Source organism: Drosophila yakuba, chromosome 2L, assembly GCF_016746365.2.
Source record: "Drosophila yakuba strain Tai18E2 chromosome 2L, Prin_Dyak_Tai18E2_2.1, whole genome shotgun sequence".
NCBI lineage: Eukaryota > Metazoa > Arthropoda > Insecta > Diptera > Drosophilidae > Drosophila > Drosophila yakuba.
This window is the reverse complement of record NC_052527.2, coordinates 15364520-15386678: the sequence shown is the minus strand read 5'-3', so window position 1 is coordinate 15386678 and position 22159 is coordinate 15364520. Positions and strand designations below refer to the sequence as shown.

General features: G+C 44.8%; 2 protein-coding genes across 5 annotated transcripts in view; one reads left to right on the top strand and one right to left on the bottom strand.

The window, feature by feature from the left end:
• The window catches only part of LOC6528288 (zinc finger protein jing), a 108986-nt gene that overhangs the window by 2161 nt on the left and 84666 nt on the right, over positions 1-22159 (bottom strand). Inside the window, exons 1-4 of one of the 4 annotated variants that reach the window (XM_015198417.3) lie at positions 7128-7532; positions 2489-4125; positions 662-2267; positions 38-599 (exon numbers count right to left, since the gene is read on the bottom strand). In XM_015198417.3, coding sequence (XP_015053903.1) covers positions 38-599; positions 662-2267; positions 2489-4001 — 3681 coding nt within the window. In that variant the 5' untranslated portion in view covers positions 4002-4125; positions 7128-7532. Of the gene's footprint in view, positions 1-37; positions 600-661; positions 2268-2488; positions 4126-4358; positions 4529-7127; positions 7533-22159 lie in introns of those variants that run through there. The other 3 variants (XM_039370982.2, XM_015198415.3, XM_015198416.3) reach the window with 3 other exon arrangements.
• LOC6528287 lies at positions 15990-17040 on the top strand. Its single transcript, XM_002089304.4, has 3 exons — positions 15990-16127; positions 16182-16370; positions 16431-17040. The coding sequence occupies exons 1-3, from the start codon at positions 16076-16078 to the stop codon at positions 16688-16690; spliced, it is 501 nt and encodes a 166-aa protein (XP_002089340.2). The 5' UTR covers positions 15990-16075; the 3' UTR covers positions 16691-17040.

Genomic DNA, 22159 nt, shown 5'->3' with positions numbered 1-22159 from the left:
TATAGACGTGTACACAACGTATTGGATTTGTACCTACTTGTGAGCCGAACCGTAGGCCGCAGCCCTCCACGATGCACTTGAATTGTTTAGAGCCACCATGGGAGAGCACGTGACGTTCCAGCCAGCGACGAGAGCATGACTCCTTGTTATACACTTTGCAGCCCACCCAGAGACAGGCGAAGGGACCTGTTTGTGTATTGACGTGGTGCGTCTGCATGTGGTCTAGCAGCTTGGAGTTGCTCTCATGCTTTTTGTTACACTTGTCCCAGTAGCAGACGCCGTCATGCCGCTTTGCGCCTTTGCCGCCAGTTCCTGCACCAGCCGGAAAGCGTATGGTCTTTGGCTGAGAGAGGATTGGAGATATAGCGCTCTTTGGCAGACTTTTGCTGGTGGCTTCCACCATCGCAATGTCCACCACAGTACTGGGCGGAATAGACCCGGCAGTGGATGCAGAACAGGCGGGCGAAGGAGCGGCAGAACAATCGTCCGGAGACGATGGGGATGGTGCATTGCTGGCCAGTGAGTTGCTGTCGGAAGCGGCGGATGAAGAGCTGCTCGCTGCAGTAGTGGGTGGTCTCACAGAGGCAGATTTGGAGGAACTACGAAAATATTTTCAGATTAACCAACATTTCTTAATATAATAATTATTGATTGTACTAACATGGCATCCGCAATTGAATTGCTGCTCTCGCTGTTACTCAGACTCCCGCCGATTCCTGACTCGGGCGTGGGCAGGTCCCTTAGCCGCTTGTGCGTCTGATGAGTTTCCAGAGAGGCCACCGACTTGTCGTCCTCTTCATCGTAATTGCTACTCCCACTGCTGCTTCCCCCGCTGACCGTGGAAATGGGAGTGGTAGTATCTTCACTCTTGGTCAGAGGAAGTGTCGGGAGTGGAGGCGAGTCTGTGGCTTGAGAGCAGTCGTCGCCACCGCTGGATATGCATGACGAAGTAACCAATTCACTTAGCATATCAGTTTGGCTAGCAGCCCGCCGGCTGCTGCCACTCAAGTTGCTGGCCGCCGGCGAGGGTGACCCCAAGCCGGAAGGCGATGCTGAAGGTGAGGGTGAAGGGGCGGGCGTAGAGGCTTCTAGTGAGAGATCAGCTGCCGAACTAACCGAGTGCGAGTAAGAGCTGCTGCTACAGGAATTTGAGTTTGAGTTGCTATTGGTGCAGTCTGGCAATATGTCGTGCTTCAGCGTGTCGACCTCCGATTCCGGTTCCCTCTTGGGCAGCTGCCCGGCGAAGCTCTGTGGCTTGGGTGATATTGTAGGTATTGAGGAAGAAGTCATGGAGCTAGTCTGGGAAGCAGGCTCCGTTGTCTCCACCTTGATCTTGCTGAATGCAGACAGGGTGCAGGAGTTTGACGTGGAGAGGGCCGGCGAAGATCGCATACCGTGACTTCCGTTGCTACTGCTGCTGGGTGAACTGAACGGAAGCGGCGTCAACGGTTGCGAAACCTTGGCCACCAGCTTGGAGTTCTTAACCAGGTCAAAGAGATCGGGAGCACTGTTGGCTAGCTTCATTGTAGGTCCTTGCTTCGAAACGCTCAGTGTTGGAGTCAGCTTCGAGGGTGCGATGCTTACTAGCGGTGGTGTTGGTGTGGGTGTGCTTGTGCTTGTGGGGACTCCAGTGGTTCCCGTACTCTTGCGAAGCTGCCCCAGCTCCTTGGTAGCAGACGTGGGCACCAGAGGAGGCGGCGTGGTAGGCGTTGCGATTATCGGCGCCGTCCCCACTCTGCCCTTTGCGGTCAGCCGCTTCTGGTAAGGCTTGGCGGCGGGCAGTGATCGTTTGGCCGCTGGCGAAGATACGGCAGCCGGAGAGCACGCGGGCATGGAGGAAATCGTCACAAGTGGCGGCGGTTGCGTAGAACTGTGCAATGGCGGCTTCACAATCGCTCGCTGAGGCTGTATGGCAGTGTTGTTGATAGTGCTTAGATTATTCGAGGCATTATGGTTGTTACTGTTGCTGGCAGTCGAATTGTTGGCAGTGTTCAAATTGGTATTGTTCGTAGCTGCCAATGGCGGCGGCTGAGTGGCAGTGTTCGTACTGTTATTGTTTGTGGCTGCCAGTGGTGGCGGCTGTGTGGCAGATATGATTTGTTGTTGCTGATGCTGTTGGTTATTAAGAGCTATCTGCAGACTCATTAAGTATCCAAGGTACTCGGCCGAGTTGACAATATATAATTTGTTATCTTTGAGTCCAACTTGCTGATTGTTAAGTGGATTAACAAAGTTCATGTTGCCGCAAGAATTGGAAGCCATATTTTCTGTAATGGCAAATTAAGTTTAAGCGATAAATTCGAGAACTAAAAATGTCCGATATGGAGGGAAGAGTAAGCTTTTAGACCGATTCTTTCGAGCTCAATAATGCTTAATGGCTCTGCGAATCCTGTTTATTCAAACCCAATTTGTAAGGCAGCCGAATTAGAAGCTTAGACATTCCCACTTTCGGAGTTTATATAATAAACCTAAAATATACTATACTTACCGTTTAAACTCATGTTGTTCTGTCTGGCCAGAAGCAATTGATGATGGAGATAACTTCCAGCTCCCGGAATGGCTTCAATGGGAAACTGTCCATTGGCATTGGGTAGGCCAAAGGGATTGCCCGCCGTGGCTAAGTTAAGCAGTCCAAAAGGATTGCCAGCCGGGGCCGCCGCTGCTGTAGCCGTGGTGGCCGTCGTCGTCGTGGCCGTGGTCACCTGTTGCAGCTTAAAGACAGTGCCGTTCAAAAAATATTGGGCAGCAGCTGCCTGAGCAGCCTGCGCCGCCTGGGCGGCTGCGTTGTTAGTGGCCGCCGCGGCCACTGCAGCTTTGGCCACGTTGTTCAGCTGCATAATATTGGCGGCGGCCGCCAGCTGGGGCGGAAGCTGGACTAGATTAGGCAGCTGCACGGGCAGCTGGTAAAGCGTGGGATTAGCTGGGGCGGGCGTTGGATTTAGTGCTGGTGTTGGGGCGGGTGTGCTGGCCGCCACGGGGGCGGGTGGTGAGATCTGTTTATGCTTCAAGGCGGGGCTCGTTACTGGCGGTCGGTATACCATGGCCGCCTTTCCCTGCTGCTGCTGCTGTTTCATCTCCGGTGTCCTGGGTGCAATGGCCACGTGCTTCTTGGTTGGTGATTTTCCCGTATTCGAGGCATTCGAGGAGCTAGACGAAGGAGACGAAGAGCTGCCTGAAGATCCACTGCTGGGCGTCTTGCGTAAATTTGGTGCCACCTGCGCAATCTTGGCCGGCTGCTTGGTGCTGCGTTCGATCTTCTTGAGCGCCGGGACGGGCAAACTGGGACTGGCAGTGACCACGGGCGTGACAGGAGGCGCAGGTGTGACTGGGGCCACTGGAGCTGCCGTGGGCAAGGTCTTGGTTGCCTGATGCTGCTGTTGTTGCTGTTGCTGGGCCTTCTGTTCCTTCAGCTGCGATAGGATATTAAAGTACTTGTTGAGCGAGGCGGTGGTTGCGGGCGTGCTCATCGTCAGCGTGTTGGCCGGATTGCTTTGCTGGCCGGGCTGCGGGGAAAGCTTTCCGCCGCCAGGAGACGGTTTCATTTGGGACTTAAAAAAACCGGTGATCTTGGTCTGCGACTCCTCCATGGCGGCCACTTTCAGTCTTTTGCTTGCGTCAAAGGAGCCGGGCATATCGCTGCGCGCCTTCTTAGCCGCCGCGGCTCCTCCGCCGATTAAGCAGGAGCCTTCACCGCTCAATCCTAATGACGCTCCAGATCCGGCAGCAGTCCGCTTGTTTTTGTTGGCCGAGGCAGCGGGTACGGCAGTGGAGGTGCTGCCCAGACTAGTGTTCCACGGCCACTGGAGCGTGGGAAGGAGGCTGGGGTTGCCGTGGCGCTGAGGCGTCGTCGGCTTGGACATGACGCTGGTTGGGCTGTGCTGGCTGGGATGACTGTGGTGGATGGCTGGCGGAGGTGGCGTTTGACTGGCACTGCTGGAGGGCGGAGATGCGGCCGCTGTTGTGCTGCTGCCACTGGCGCTCCCATGGATCTGTGGTGGCATTTTGGCCAGCGGATCGGGCGGATCGCTCAGTTGCGAGTGCGCACTGTACGGGGAGCCGGGATCGGACGCATCCTCACTGGAGCCCGTGCTGGAATCCGCGCAGCTCAGTGAGGTGGCAACGCCGCTGCAAAAAAGGAGAAGGGGAACTTGATAAGTACGGGTGTTATCTTGCGCTGGGGCTACACTACTGATACTCTTAGGGATTTCGGTGGCCTCTACTGTGGCTATAGCTGCCTCAGTTACAGCCACACCTTTTGGACGCGGGCCAAGGGAAGGGGAAGTAGATTAAATCTCTTGTGAAGGGACTATTGCCTGGTAATTTTAATTCACCAACATGACAATTACATTGCTTTGCACCTTTAATATGTTTTTGTTTATTCTTTTGTCTTTTTTTGCACGCCTTTTTATATTTTTTTTCCTAGATTGTTTATTTGCCTGGCAGTGTTGGAAGGCGACTCAATTAGTTCGTGGATGTTTATTTCCCAGCAGTGTTAGAGAATGTGCAGCGAATGCTGTAAGCTCTAACAGAGCGGCTAACAGCTGATAAATTTCCCAAAACAATCGAAACTGAGTTCAATAACAGGCGCGGAAATATAAAAACTTAATAATACATATAAAAAAACAATTCACACGGATGTTTATACAAAATATTTTAATTTGAAGAAACAGTAAAAAACTATGTAATCGATTTCCACAAGAAATTGGTCAACGGACCAGAGCGAAAAGAGCGCCAGAGAGAAAGAGAACGGAACAATCTCACACAAAACGGGTCGATAAACGAAAGCATAAAGTAAACAAAAAAAAACTGGCGAGAAAGAGCAAACAAAAAGGAAGAAAAAACTCCCTCTCCTTTCTCACTCCTCGGCCATACCACATCACCATCTCCCTCGCCATCTCTTTCTTTATTTTACAACAACAACGATGAGATGAAGAGGCATGGAAGGTAAGGGCCGCAATCTAATGCGGGAAAATTTCAGTTTCAGGTAGCCCAAGTCGCGTGTGTGTTTGTGCGGTTTGGTTAAACACATGTACATGCATATATACGGAGAGAGGAAAAAACCAAACGACAAGTATACAAAAAATTCTCTAGTTACACAAAAAGGGTATTTTTCAATTCGAACCGCTTTACTAGTACACGAAAGGAAATACAAATAAACACTTTTTCACTTTTGAAAAGGGTCCAATTGATATTTTGTACCTTTTAAAGTGGTGATAAATGTTTAACATTATTTAATTGTTTAACAACTTAACATTACTAAATTTGATTTACAAGAATACAAGATGATTTAAAACTAAACTCAACATGTAAACTGTAAGGACTGTATAAATTCAATCCTATTTATCCGTAAATAAAATAACTACATATACTACTACTACTTTCAAGTAGACCCTATAATTGCAAAATATTTTTTTAAATACTTTATTTAATTTCTAGCTTTAGAGGCGTGTTAAAAGAATTATTCATGCGAGCTCGCTTCTATGCCCGTAATCAGATTTTTTGGACTGGGATTTCCCGGGTTTTTTGTTTTCCGTCGGCCTTGCGATCAGATCTACCAAACAGTAATCTATGTCGAATGCAACAAAAAGAGAACTCATGAAATGGAAACACATTTTATTTTATGTTTGCCTACTCCGCGAGATACCCACAGATTACGTCGACCCAAACTGCTTTTGTGATAAGCCTATTATTACGGCGGATTGCATTTAACTGCGTCCATCTTCCTGGTGCATTTTTGTGATTTTTTAATGGGGTGGACGACCCCGACCATTTTTCGTTTGCATACAACGATGCTTTTTTTTTATTTACCGACTTACAAGTTTTTAGGGCTACCATTTGGTATTCCAAACAACAAATTGAAGTACACGTACAATGTTAGATCTACTATTATTTTCAATCATTCAATTTTCATTTAATTATCGAGCTATAAATATAGAGATAGTTTATAAGCAAATATCAAAGTCTTAGGCATACTTTTTATTACTTGTTTTAAAATAGTATGGCTTAATTTGAAGCTCTATTCTTTTTAAAAGTTGAATTTCACTTTATGCACATACTGTTGTTTTAAAGCATCAAGGTTGAAATAAACTTTTGTTAATTTTTAAAATTAAATAATTATAGTATCAAATAAAATGCAAATACACACGTGCTGCCGTTTTCGTTTCAATTGTTTTACGGAAATTACTTTAGTGATCCTAGAAATAGTGAGTTACTATAACATTTAAATTCATTAGTTTGTTTCAAAAATCGCATCTCCTTTAAACTACACTTTGCATCTTTGACTAACAGTTAATATAGCTAATATAACTTTAAACGCCATAATTAGACACTTTCTGTTTTCCGACGGCAATATCTAAGGGCCTAAAATTCCACTCGCCCGTTGCAAATTACAAATGTAGTGGCACTGAGCCTGAGTCCTGAGTAGAAGTTATCCGATATTTATGCAGTAGTCCTTTGGTAGACGGCGCCTTTCAATTGCACACGTTTATTATGCATTCAACGCAAAGTTGATGCTTAAATTATGCACTCTATTTAATTTTCCAGCCATAAGCAAAGCTTTATGGCCCCTATTCACACACACAGGGGTCATATTAAATTCATAGAACGAAGTCCGCACGGCAAAAGCGGCAACAATTTAAATTTTATTTGAAAATCCCATTAGATACACACGCACACACCGAAAGCGACTTCCATTTCCGCCAGAAGTTGCCTTTGTCGTTTGTTTGTGTGCGTGGCTCGGATGTGGGGGTGTGTATCCAACACACAAACGCACACACACACATACGCAAGGCATGAATGAAAAAGGCAATGGGTGGAGGAGGGGGTGGCGCAAAAATCATTGCATATTTGCTTGGGCAAACAACAACAATTGCACACAATTACACACACACACACGGCCACGAACAGCGACAGACAGCAGTTATTTAACACGTGATCTAAACGGAATGTAAAGCATGCTGTAATAGTCGGGCGAAACTAAAAATGCAAGCTGAGGCAGCGCAGCTGCAGCGAGGCGGCAGAGAAACATGCGCAGCAGCAGAGAGGGAGCAATGCACGATTACTTTTATTTTGCTGGCGTATTCGTATTCTTTGGCTCAACGACTTCAGCCTTTCGTCGGTATACTAACGTTCAACGCTAACGCTATGCTTGTTCCCAGGCTGGCGATCCGATTCCGATTCCGATCCGTTTTTCTGTCAGCTTTTCCACACACATACACACACACAACACAAACAGACGCACACACAAAAACAGCGACCGACCTTCAACTTTAATCTCGGTCTTAAACCATTTCGTACTCGTAATCGTTGCTGCTTTAATTATCCACACTAACACACGCGCGCACAATGGTGTTTCTACGGGCGGGCACGCGAAGCATAAATATTCACTTATCCAAAAAAGAGGCGGCAGCAGAAAAAATTCCCACCAATACACCGAAACCGAAGCCGAACCGTATCTGTATCTTTAACTTTATCTTCAATTCTGCTGCATTCCGCTTTCTGCAGGCGCGTCCGTCGCGTTCAAATGTTGGAGAGAAAATGGCCTAAAAACCTGGCTTTCTTCACAAGGAACAAAGGGAAAACCGACCGAGAATTTCCAAGAGAGAGAGCGGTCTCTCGGCGAAATATTCCCTGTATAATAATAATATTGGGAATCGAAAAGGGCATTTTCTGAAAGAGCGAAAGCGCTCTCTTTCGCTCTCACTCTCGCTGAGCTCCCTATGCTTCTGCCCATTATTATTATTATTTTTATTTATATTTCACTTTTGTTGTTGGCACGTTAAATATTTCCTGTTTGTCGTCGTCTCTCCGCTTAGTACCCGCAAACGGGAGCGATGGGCGGTGGGCGGGGCAGAGGTCGGTGGCAGCATTTCATGTTATGGTTATGGTCACGTACTACTTCCCTTCCCCAGAACACCCCCCCGCCAGCCCCAACTTCCGCCTCCTTGTTACTTTGCATCATTTTACCTTCTATTCCTTTTCGCTGCCTGCCACGGCGAGCTTAAATGTTTATCTAATTATTTAGACGTCCTCACTCGCTTCGGCGGGCGTGAAAAAATATTTTTATTTCCTTGCATAAATTTCAGCAAAATAAGACTCTAATATTTGCCAGCGACTTACAATGATTGCTACTGTGCTTCTGGCGTTTTAATAGGTGACTGTGCGTAAACAGGATCAAGATTGTTATTTCTTCGGTTAATCCATTCAATTTCGATTTTAAAAAATTAATCGGAAGGAAAAGGCACAATGTGAAATGTGCAGAAAGATTGTGAGAATTTGTATAGGCAGCTTTTTTTATAAGTTAAACGTTCGGATCAACTTTATTTAAAGATTAAGGACAATTACCAAACATTCGCGATATCCCTTATTTTAGTGAGATCTGGCCATGTCTGGAAACTTGGAAACTATCAGTGTGGACAATAGTCCACGATGTGACATTGATCCTGGATCTCAACTTTCTAGCTTTTATAGTTCCTGAGATCTCGACGTTCATACGGACGGACAGACGGACGGACAGAAGTTGCTACCCCTCTTTCTGTGCATTTCCTTCTGGCTATATCGATGATACCGATTTTAATTTACCCTGTTTTTCTGGTTTCCATTTTAACATAATATATTATGATCGAATCTTCAGCATACAAGATTATCCAAAGGGGGAGCTTATGTAAATTGCCTTGACTTCGGGAGGAACGCGAGGTAGGTGAAAAAAAGTAAGCCCAACCTCTGTACGTGTTTTTACCATTCTCCAACTCCAAAATAACGTATCCGTTTACGTCTCCAACAGTTTGATTGGGTATCGGTTCCAGCTTTTTTTTGGTAATCAACATAAATTTTACCAATATGCCAGAAAGAGGACACGGGAATTGGATCTCCTAGTTTCGCATTAAACCCTACATGTCAACATATTTGTTTTCGCGTCAATTTTGATTTATGTTTGGCATAATTCCAGGCGTTATAAACTGTTTTTGACAGCCGAGATGGATTTGCATAGGCTTTGTGGGTGGTTGGCGGTCGTAGCGCGTGTGTGTGACGTACGCATGAGTTATGGCTAGTACTTGCATCTATTACTTAGCGTTTGATAAGGGTTCGCTTGTTATATGCTAATTTGGCCCAATCGCCCTCCGTTTTACATTAGTCGTGAGAAATGAAACTACAGTTAAATTAATAATTACAGTGGACGTCCTTGGTGCCTGTTGACATACGCATAGCTATTTGATCTCTTTTAAATAATTCAAATGCACAAAGTAACAAGCTGGACAATATGTTGAATTACATATACCCCTTTCAGTTGGCATTGACGTTTTTAAATGGCTAACAACCAGAAGCACAGTGGCATTGTGGTATTCATAGTGCATATTTCAATTTACTCATACAATCCAATAAATTGTGCTTTAAGCTGTGATTATCCAACTGAACTATATCATCCAAAAACGGCTTAAATTTGATAAGCCAAATGTCTGTCCTTTCATTTCATGGTCCTCTTAGAACATGCGAGGGAAAGGAACGAACTTATCGCTTTGTTTATTTCTGCCAGAAACAACATCTCTTAGCCATTTGCGACTTCACAGGTCGGACTATTCAGACTCCACTTGCATCGTTATTAGAGTCGAGTCAACAGAATATAGGTCTTCCGGGAGAGCGCATACACTGTGTACTTAGTTGTGTGTACCTGCACTACCATACATATGAGCATATGTATAAATATTCTGCCTGACTGGACCCCTCACGGCACCCCAATTATAACGCGCTAAACAATAAAGAAAATAATAATAAAACGCCAGTGCTCACACATGTTTGCCGTACACACCAGGCTGTGTGCGTGTGTTTGTCCTGAGCAACCCTCGCTAATGAAGCTGCAGCTCAGCTATGTTTGCACACGCAATTTGGCTTTGCCTTGCTCCTTTCTCGACAAAACCCCGGGAACCAGGACCTGCACCAGGACCTCAAACTGGAACTGAATGTGGATGTGGTGTGGCCGAGAGCAAAAGAGGGCCCAAGGATTATCACCAGCAGCAAAAGACCGAACCGAACAGATCGAAAAACAAAAGGAGAAGTCCGCATGAGTCGAATAATTGATACTCTGTCCGTTGGCATAGCCCGAAGGGTTACATTTCAAATCGCACCGAGCACCAAAATAAGCGACAACTGTGTCCGTCCGCTCGTAAATTAAAAAAGGTTGGCTCGTAGACGAAACCACCATCTGACACAATAAAATAGGCTGTACAGATCAGTGGGGGTTAAGGCAATAAGAAAATGTGACTCTTTGTTTAAATATTAATTTTATTAATAACAAAGAGGAAGGCTGTTACATACTATCAGATACCCATTACTATACCAACAGATATATCTGGAACTTAGCTAAGGGAGTAGAAAAGGGACATTTACGAGTTAAATTTTATTATTCACGACCCTTTGACGTCATTGATCCAAAGACATTGGATTCGAATGATAAGAATATGTTTTTTAATGGTCTTTAATTGATCATTGTACGCTCTACACCATTAATCTTTTAAAAAGTGCCAGAAAACTTATTTTAAAGTGTCGAAAGGATAGTTTATGCCAAACAGAATACCTGCCGCGTTTCTAAAGGGAATTTTAATTTTTGAACGTTACAGATACATATCGTGTGCTAATCGTGTTTGGTTTATTGGTATTATTTGTTGAGCAAGACAATAACAAAATTAATTATATAAAAAAATTAAAATATAATTTTTAATTACAAAGTGGGTGTTCCAGCAACAGTACGAAAAACATACGGACAGACAGACGGACTTGGATAGATTGACTGGCTAGTGATCGTCATATACTTTATAAGGTCGGAATCGTTTGACGCAACGGTGCAAGATAGATGTAACCGATGTTTGTTGTTGCTTTTGCATCGGCATTATATCAATTCGGAATACTTTCCATTAGCTAGTCGGAAAACATCCTCCAAACTTACGAGCAAACATATGTACATATGTGTACATATGCCTATGTATGAATGTTCTTAGTACAGTAAGAATAAAGAGTGAGTGAGAGAGAGGACGCTTTGTTTGGCGGGAACAAATAGAAGTACAACTACGCCAAATCACAGCCTGCGGGCATCGTAGAAGACGCGTCGCTGTCGACGGCAGCGTCAACATGAAAACGCGCCGCCCGCTGGATCCCCAAGCCCCCCTTTGGCCCCCCTTCCGACCTTCTTGATACATTTGTTTTGCCATTGTTGGTAGTTCTTTGATATCGATTGTCTCGCTTGCTCCATCAATCTGTCCTTCAAATCTGTCAATTTTCTCCCTCTCTCGCGCGAGTGTGTGAGCTCGTTGTTTGGCTGTGTCTTTCAGTGCGCCTTGCACTCGCTGCGCTTTTTACCGTTTACTCGTTCGAGTTTGAAATGCATGCAATTGGAAATTATTTTGGAAAAGTGGCGAGAAAGGCGACACCTATGCGACAGAGAACTGATCTGATCTGGTAACCTAAAGATAACAAAAGTTCCGATTAACACTCCCTTTGTTTCGGGTGCTGTAAGTAACAAATATGAACTCGCTATTTTCAATAGTCCGACCCTAAGATGTTTGGATCTTGAATCTTTCCTATGAGTCCCCACATTTTTCCATTTTTGGATGAACATCAATAATCAACCATCAACCTAATTATAGGGTAATGGAGTATTTGTACAGTTTATGGCATGTGGTATTTAAACAGTATTCTGACAGGAGAACCGTTTGGACCAACTAATTTTGTTTGATTTAAATGTGACAAATTTTGTAAAAATAATCCTCTTCAATTCTATAAATAAAAGACGAATTATGTACATAATTATTATGTATTTATTTTATGCTTTCTGTTAAAACCTTGTTTCTCCTAAGTAAACGCTTTAAGTTATCTGTAATATTTACATACATACATAAGTGGAAGAAGTCATGTATCTTTAAAGAAATTTGTTATTTCCAAACGAGTGTGTTATGACTATAGAGTTTTACCAAAAGCGGTTGGAATAAAGAAGCGTCAGTATTCAGTATTCCTTTACAAGAAATCCAATGAATTTCAAATTCCTCAGCCTTGAATTCCGATCTCCTATCCATCTATTCCCTCGTCCTTCACCACCAATTGCACTTTTTGGTCGGATTGGGCTGTTACATATGTGTGGCCACCTGTGCCGGAATCGTTTTACATTTCATCTCACCTCTAATTGTCCTGCTCCTGCTCCTTAGAATGCGGTCTCATTCTCCCACATTTCACCTATACCCGTAGAACTTTTGTGTGGCTCCGTTTACTTGCACCGAAGTACGCCTTGGGGCGCAATAAAATGTTTAATAAATTGTAACAGCTCGGCGAAAGCAGCAAGATGAAGAGGAAGAGGAAGCGGAAGCCAGTGAGTGGAGAAGGAGCAAAAGGACGGGCGACACAGATGGGGCTGGTCAGGCGGAACAAGTCAACGACACATCCCAGATACAAACATATTCTAATGAAGTCAAAGTGAAAGAGCCCAACTGCGGCTTCCACACGTTTTTTGGTCAACATGGTAGGGCGGGGGGCGGAGGGCGGAGAACGGGGGCGTGTCCGCGGCGAGATGTTTTGCTTGCTGGGCACGTAAAATGTATTGAATAATTACATTGGGCCGTCTAACGGCATACGAAATGAGCGAGAATCCGAACTCAAATTTGAACTCAAATCGATGTTGAATTCGAGGCCGCGACAAGTGGCGGTCCGGACATGGGCCACGCCCCCGTCGAACCACACACCTCCCATCTCCCACCTGCCTGGGGAACTTATCCTGCCGTCGACGTAATGAGCGCCACAGGAATTGGGAATTTCGAAGCGCAGCAGGAAATAAACTTTTTGGATGACTAAACCGCTCCGAGGGGAAAATGATAAAGATTGATGAATCGAATCCACAGAAATGCATTTCGCCCGGCAATCTGTTTCGTTGGAACTCAGACTGGAAAGTGGGATCTGGGAACGGGGAACGGAGGGAGCAGGCCGATGGCCTTTAAGTAGTGCTAAAGTATCAATCAAAATGCGTGCGCTCGGAACAATCATGAAATTACTTTGAAATTTTCGAATGGCCAGTCAAGGTGAAAAAGACACAACTTGAAACCGAATACCGAATCCCAGTTCTGGCTCGGAATGCCTCCACACAGGCATCCGTACAAAGAGCCGAGAAATCGGTTACCAAATCGGAGAAAACAAAGCGGGAACACAAAAGATGATTTATCATTACAGGAGCGTGTAGGGCGAAAGAACTGGTGGACTTACAAATTGGATTGCCAGAGGGGATTGGAAAAATTAGCTACGCAAGGGCAAAACATCACGAGGTAGTGTAAAGCTAGGATCGAATACCCAGATTTATTTATTTGTGTTAATAATTTATTGAAAAATGCAACAGGTCTTTAGTTGTGTCTATTTGCCTCAAGTTAAACCAATGATAAACAATTAACAAAACATAATATTTACGCATTGCCAGAAGTTACAGTCGAACTCATTGCGAGAAAGACCCACAAAATTCCTGACAAATGAAACATTTGGAGTTGACACAATTTCAATGCTTAAGTTTTAATTTATTTAAAATCAATTTGAGCAAAATCTTAACCACTTTCTTTCGACTTTCAGACGAGTGAGTTCACAGAGGAAGTCGGGGTTGCTGTACTATGTATTTTCATATGGAATGAGGGGCTTGCGCAGCACTGAAAAATCCTGCATAATTTAATTGTCCTGTTGCTGGTTTTAGCCAGTCTGCCTCCGAATTTATCTCTGCCAAAGGCTCCCACTTACTCATTCTGTCTGTCTCGGCTTCACTTCGTCTATCTGGTTTTATTTGTTGCCTTATTGCTTGTGAAAATATTTGTTCGGAGATGTTCGACACTCAGTAAAATACCTCTAGTTTGAAGCTTTCAAGACTTTTCCAACGAGATTTGACTTTACTGTTTATACATTCTAACTTTAAACCAAAACGACTTCATGTATGTTTCTGGCAAATGTATTACCTTTCTCCCAGTGTAACTGCGTATTCTGTTTGTTCACCTGACCCCTGTCACCTTGCCACTTGCAACAGAGTGCAACGTGCCACACTCACATAACCAGTCTCCTTATTTCAGTCGGCTTTTTGGGAGAGTTTGTAGTTCGGAACCGATTCCATACACAACTAATGTGTAGTTCTAGTTGTAATGTCCTAAGCCCCCTTCTTTTGGGTTAATTAAAGCTTGCTGGAAGGTGGAGAATCTTTGGGACTCTAGGTTAGGTTAGGTGTGTGCCACTGGAGTTTGGGATTAGTCAGTGGGCTAGAAAATCCGAAGCAGTTTGATTGGGTCTTTATGGACATTCCGCATTTTATTAGAGCGGTGACCCCCACCTGCTGCGTTTACAGACAATTCCATTAACATTAAATGGCAAAGGAAGATTCTAAAACTGTCGTTCTTCGAATTGGAAATGGAACCAGTCGAAGATCCGAGCTAACGATGGGTCCAGCTGATAAATTCAAAACAAAGGGGGCTCGGAGACCGGAGTGTTCCTCACTCACGCAACGGCAACTGAAATTCAATATCATTTTGAGTTTTTGGGGGATGACGACGATGATGTGTGCCCGATGCTGATAGTTATTGCTGTTGGAGTTCCCTATTATTAATGTTGTGTCTGGTGTCATTGTTGCGTTTGCTGTTGCCGTTGCCGTTGACGCTTTGTTGCTGCTGTCATGCGGGGTTTCTTCTCGATTCTTCGCAGACTCACAATTGATTTTGATTTCAATGTTTCCCTTCTTATGTGCCACGCACTATAACTCCGCACCCTCCACGCGGGAGCTGCAATCGTGAGTATTTAATGCTGGATGGAGGGAAACTTTTGTGTTACAATTTTTAATTAATACCGCAGAACACGCTGACTGCGAAGGCGGAGCCAATGCTCTCCACACAAGAGCGGATAAATTCAAAACTCAATTTGTATATAATATTTGAGCAAGGATCCCCGAGCAGAGTGCAGGAGTAAGAAAAGGACAAGGAAAACCGGTCATCGAGGCACATAACTAACTTCCCAGCGACACGGGAGAAGTCACTAGCATTTGCATATGAATGCCAAGAACGGAAGCTAGGAGAGGTGGAGATCGGATACAGCTCGAAGGAGCACTCACTCACACGTGAATGGAGCACCCACAGATGACTAACATGCACTCGTGCTCCTCTCGTCGTCGTCGTCGGGCACTTTCAATCGCCAGAGAAGTATTAATGGCAGCATTTGAATAACAATGACGACGCCGAGCCAGTGTGGCTGATTCTGCAATTCAAATTCAAACAACTGCCAGTCACCGGAGAAGCAATACCTTCTAGCAGGCGTGCCAGTGCAAGTGCTGCAATTAAATCAAAGTCGGGGCAAATTTGAGCTACATTCGTAGAAGTGACATCTTGGGTGTTCCCGTCAAAACACGCAAGATTCTTCTTCAATCGAAAATACTATGGTTTGAAACGTACTCGATAATATGGTTGATTATTGCACATAAGGCAGAAAGGCTTTCTTTATATACGCTTTAATGCAAGGTCAATAAATAAATGCTTGGGGTAGAAAATTACAATAATCCAAGTCAGTTTCCAAAGGCTGGACGAAGGGTTCCAACAGTTTGGTCTGGAAAATCCTATTGTTCAATAACATTATGGAGGTCTGGAGGATGCAGTTCAGGAACTTAAGGCCTGGGAAGGCAAAATGTGCCTCGTTATTGATGTAGGCTTTTGGCTTCCTCTGATGATAACTGAATGCTGTTTTTTAGCGTCGATTTCCGAGAACCTTCGACCGATGGCATCCCACGTAGTATAATGAGCACCGAATTCAGGGAATTTTGCCATCTGGGCAAGAATTCATTAAAGATCAGCTGAATCAGTCTGAAGACTGCCTCTGAAATATGCAAACGTCATTCAGATGTCGTTAATTACATACGTGCGCTGCGCATGATCGCTGCTTCTTCAGAGAAGTTGGATGTGGAAATGTACTTCTTTAGATTTAAGAGTATATTCGGTTCGACTAGCAAACTGGGTTTTATTAATTATTTTTGAACACACATCCCTTAGATGACATCAATAAAAACAGAAAAATTGTAGCTTTGATTTGAATTGATATGTCATCTGGCGCATTAAATGCCCTGGCTATTGTCTTGCTGTTGGTGCCAGGTAAGTGGTTATTTTATACATTGCGTTCTATATAACTATATTTTCATCTTTTAGGTACATTTTGTCAGTGCGTTGACTGTCACAAACACTGGAAGTCTCATTGCAATACCAACTCCACGGGGTATTACTGCGCTCCAGGTGCTTACATCCACCAATGGATGGTGCCATTGAAAGAGTATAATGCGGGCCTAAAGGGTTTTAACACCCCCTTTTCAACATGCACCCCGTTCCCCTTAGAAATAAGTTCAGTTCTCAGATCTTCATCCAAAACCACAAGCCCTCTTTAACACTTTCCTGCTGCAGGTTACGTCGAGACGTTTTGCTGTCTGTACTCACCCTTGGATGGCTGCCAGTTGGCCCTTAATCCGGGTATCTTCGATAAGGAGAAGCTACCTGCCAGGAGATGTGAGGACTGCATTAAGCACTGCCCATGCTCGAAAAGTGCAACACCACCTCTCAAGCCTTGGAACATGGTACCTCTTCTTGCAATATTGGCCATGCTAACCGAGTCGATCTACTCGACTCAAAAACTTCGGGCAAGATGCGGTGCACAACTTATTTGAGCATTGACAGTAGTTGGATGTGTGGGGAATTCATTGAATTCCGTCGAATACGATGATGTTTTTTATCCCCAAATGTCGACGAGGCTAACCAAGTTCAAAGCGAAGACAGTAGTACCTTTGGAGGACGTGCTGGAGTGAAGAGACCCTGCCAGCTAATAAAACTACAAATGATGTCCTTTGTCAATATCCTTCAGCTTTCAACTATTTGATCACCAAATGCTAGCTCTTGTGTTTGGAAAAAGCCTCTTATTGAACCATTATTGTTTCCTTATCCACACCTAATTGCTTCTGGCTACACTTAATAAAATAGCACAGACATGGCCACAACGCCATCGTCTTCGTCATCGCCATCGTCTTCGCCATCGTCATCGTCGTCATGGAGGAGAAGTCATCTCCACCCCTCAGGAAAGAAGGCGGAGGTCTTGCTTGTTCGTTCGGTTTCCCACTTTGCGTTGGTCCACTCGCCGCTTCTCTGGCGTTTTCGTTCAGCCCGAGATTTGTTGCACCATCAAAAGGGATTCTCAAGTCGCCCCAACTCCCCGTACTCCCCTTGTCCCGCACTGCTCCACTCCCCTTGCCACTTCATTGTGTTCCAGCAGAGACAGTGGATTCGGAGCCTGGCTATTTGCTTGCCCGTCGTTCGTTTTGCTGTCTTCTTGTTTCTGGCTTGGTCTTTTCGTTCCGTTCGCTTTTTCAATTTGGTGGGATGAAAAATTTCATTGGAATTGGATTTTATTGTGGGGCCCCCTTCTGATGGATTTTTTTTGTTTTGTTTTCGGTAGGTACAAATTGTGTGACGCTAATGGAGCATGCGGGCGGGCGAGTTCTTCGATTTTCGGGCAAAAGATGTTGGACATCGGACAACGTCCATCGACATGGCTCATTAGCTGAGAGATTAAAGTGGTTTCAATCACATTAAACTATTGAAATACTATCAATTCATTACAAAGCGTGCTGCATCCGTCAGAACAATTTAAAAAGGTCGCGTCGAGCAGAGTAATCATAGTTTTCTCAGATTTACCAGAACCTTCTTGATAAATGTTCCTGTATTTTCGACGATGCTTCTTTTTTCATTTCGTTTTTCCCCCTGTCATTTCCATCCATTTCGAAGCCATCTATCTTGAGTGCTAATTGTAACGAATTTCCAACCCTCCGAGTGGAGGGGGGTGTGAATAGGGGATGCTGTCAATTGTTGTCCACAGTTTGCCCAACTCCGAAGGAGCAGATGGGGGAAGCTGGAAAAGTGGAAAATTTCTGGTTCTCCGGTTTTCCTGCACCCCAATGTCTCTTTGGATTTCCCCCCTCTCCCGTGTGCCGATGCATTCGTAGCAATGTGACAATTGCTAATTTAGCTGTGGGACCCGCCCCGCCCCAGCTGCAATTGGGGGCGTGGTCCAGGAAGTGCGTGACTCGACTGACTTGCAGTCCATGGGAATATCAATTGAAGAGGGGCTGGGAGAAAGAAAGAACAGGGAGCTGGGGATGGGGATGGGCGGCTCGTCTATGAGCAATAATCAGGCTAATAAACATTTCATTCACAGGCCCCATTGAGCGGAGCCAATAATAGCAGCAACATGATGGCTGTCTGCATATGCCAAATGCTGGATTGGAGCCACGAAAACAATGACCCCATTGCCGCCGCCCTTTGGGGAACACATGGGGCGGACAAGACTGCAAGATTGCTTTCATTTTCATCGTTTGGCTGTCAAAATACGAGGGCTTCAGACATAAACCGGAAATTACTGTTGATTTCTCGCCTAAATCACAAAATTATTTCTTCGATTCCTCTAAGAAATCTATGGTGGTTTACATACCATTATGAGACGGGTAATCATAGAAAGCACTAACTTATCATGCTCGAATTGCAAAAAAGAGAATTGCTCTACGTACCTGAAAGAAAGAAAAATTGCAGGCTTAGTGGATTGCTAAACTAAATTTCTTTTCCAAAAATAACTTAAAGAGAGTTTCAAATGGCGAGGCACTGCCCAAAACAAATCAGACATCTGCACGTTGCAATCAAAACGAGAACAATAGAACAAGCTACAGCCAGTCTCCAACCTCTGGAGTCCAACTAGCAACAACTCCACCCCATAAACTGGCTAATCCCACGCAAACCCTAACAATTAACCAAGCCGAACTGAAGACAAACACAATCCCAATTCCAAACTCCAGCCAAGCCAAACCGAACCGAAATGAAAATCGCAGGCCAAAGAAGTCCAGATAACCTCTACATATATCAGACACTAACGCCGCCAGTGAAAATAGAAGTTAAATCCGGAACATAGGGATTCCAATTAAAGAAAATAGGCATCGTCAGCTTCGATTGTTTCCTGCTGAACTATTCTAATTCTTAGGAGTCATTAGAAAAATAAATATGTTCTAAAGTCGCACAGGATTGCTATCCTACTTTCCCTCAGTGCGCAAAAGGGAGTGAACACATTTACTACCGGCCAACAAAAAAGCAAAAAAATGGCAGTAGGAAGGTTAGAGGTCTAGTCAAAAAGCCATCTCGAGGGTAGGCTGTTCGCCTATGGGAAATCCCATCGCAGCGAAACAATCTAAATAAGCATATAGATGGGATTAAAGTTTACAAAAGGCCAACAAACAACATCAGCGTTGAAAGCGGCGTTGAGTATAAATAACTAGTGGATACCCTAACATTACGGTTCGGATATTCGTACACTTTACGTGATAGAAATACTAAAGATATGTCTGACAAGCATACGAGTGAGATCATTCAAAAGATTAAACTTGGTTCTACAGTATTCAGCTATGTTGTTTTAAATATAAATTTTTGATTTGTTTCAGATCGATTGAAAGAGGCAAAGTACCCACTTGGGAGAGGCAACAAAATTGCATACCCAATGAGCGGCATGGCGGAAGTGGCGAGTGCAATAAAATGGGGGCGGGAGTGCCACGCCAACTGTCAAAACTCCCACGATGTCCGACCCACTATGCACCCAGCGAAACCCTTCGGAGCTTCGGCGGAAGCGCTAACCCTGTGGAACGAACGGACGTCGGTCGATGGGCTGGCAAGAATGGCAACTTCTGAAGGGTTAACACGTGGACCACATCCATGTGCAGCTGCACATCGACGTCCACTACGTCGATGTCCGTGCTCAACAGGGTTCAATGGGGTTCAACGGGGCGGCTGATCCTGGTCCTGCCTGGGCATTCGTATATTCAATTAGCGCCCGCTGCCATGTCGAACATTTCCGCTAGTTGGTGCCCTGAACGCTGGTTTGGGGCTTTGAGTGGTTTTGGGGTGAGCTTTGGCTGCCCACTTGTTTGCATTTCTAATGCAATTTGCGGCTGTAGCGCTTTTGCTGGACTGCCAGAACTGCCCTGCGCCCAAATTGTGTGGCGTGTCGTTCCCATTAGCACCTCAACGCTTATAATACATATTCATTAATGCCCAGCCCATCACGACTCCCCCATCAGCCGCCTACCGACGATCCTGCACACACGTGGCCTCCTCGCGAGGGTTTAATTAACCTCCAATGGGAGCGGCCTTATCCGGAGACAATCTCTTTATCTGAGGAAAAAACTTCACCCGACCACAACCCCACATCCTTATCCTTTAAAAGTGATCCGTAGCTTAAGTTAAACTGATGCCCCAAGTCAAACTTGATTGACTATTGTAATTGTTGTGCACCCCCTCCTGTTCCTGTTCCTTCCAGACCCAAAACTCCAGACACTGATTCCGCCTAGGACAATCTGGTATCTGGTATCTGGTGGCCCTGCTCCTTTTTGTCTTGCACATTAGTTAAAGCTTGCGGCGGGCAATAACAACAACAAACCGCTACCCAACACATCGAAACACTTAAGCGCAACACTTTTAATTTTACAGTACGCTGCAGACCGAAGAGTTGGGTGGGTTGGGGCTAACCCTTTGTGGGTGGGTGGGTGAGTTGGGGGGGCGAGCTTGAAACTGATGCCCGGCACGTGGACGTGCGAAGAACATGACGCCCTCGGAGAGACAGACCAACAAAAGACAGACTGTCGACGAACGGGGACAAGACGGGGCATGCCGCATGCCGAACTATTAAATGCGATTTTCGGCAGTGCTGAAAAGGGGGTAGTCGAAATCAGAGGGGGAGGGGAGGGGAGGGCAGGGCACCCTCAGCCGTCGGCACGCGCACAAATTAGTGAGCAGCAGATATGAAAGACTGGGCTCGTGCCATTCACTCACTCATTCACTCACTCCACTCACTTACTCACTCACTCGCATAGCCGCCAACGAGAAAACAACAACAATGGGGTTGCGTATAATCAAAAATTAACATAACAATACAGTGTACCCGAGCAACAACAAGTAAACGGAGGACAAAAGAGAGGGCAAGTGTTGCCGGGGCAGATACGCGAATGAAAAATACACGAATATCGAGATGAATTCACATGGCAAGAACTTAAAGCCCATCTTCGCTCTCCACTGAGCCCACAAATGAAAGGGTTAGCTCAGGAAAGGGAAACTGGAAGGGGAGGGGAAGACTATTCGATCAAGAAGGGAGGGGAAAATACAGACCTTTAAGCACGGCGAACGCACCAGAAAAGCGGTCTGGCTTCATCTTCGAAGCACTACACTGAGACTAATATCTACTACCTACTACATAAGAGTTTTGTGGTACTAGCGGGATCTGAAGATCCGCTCTCTGGCTTAAAACAGTTGCAGTTACAAAATAAACCCTCTAATGCAAAAAAGTATCTAAAATTAAACATTAAAAATCTTGACGTATTTCAAAATAAAACAATCGTAACTCTACAATTTTATCTAGAATTAAATACTTTTTAGTAGTTGATTTTTACGAAACTAGGTGTAGTAATAAGAACTGGGAAAAGGAATACTTTTGAAATGCGCTAAAGCTCAAGCAAGATATATATATGGAAAGTAAAAGTAAAACCAGCACAAAATTATGCTCAGTGCAATAAAACCCAAAACGTAGACGGGTAGGCAAACTGGGGAAGAGAGTGAGCAGGGAAGACAGAGACAGAGCAGACAGGCACGCACACAGCCGCACAATTCGATAAAGAAAATTCCCAGCGGGCACTTAATTTACTGCTTGGCGTTCCATTTCATGTCCATTTCCCAGGCTTCCCAGGCTTTTCCCTCGTGCAGCGGTGAGTACGCACTGTTGCCGTTTTTCTCTGCTAAAGGATCTTGTAGGGCTCTGCATTACCGTTACAAAAAATATCCTTTTAGTACTCTTTTTTTAGATCTTTAATGCCATTATTATAAAACTTTAAAAATACACTCGTTACAGAAGGCAGTTAGTCAATGTTTCAAGAGAAGCCTATCTGTTTGCAAAGTTAATGTGCTGAGAGACACGGACTTGTTCACTCTATATACATATTTGATATATGATATGATATATTTGATATATATCTCGAATAGTTTCGGATCTACATACATATGTATGTGGCTATAGATCCCCGGTCCGGCTTCACGTTTCATTGTGGCCAAATTGAATT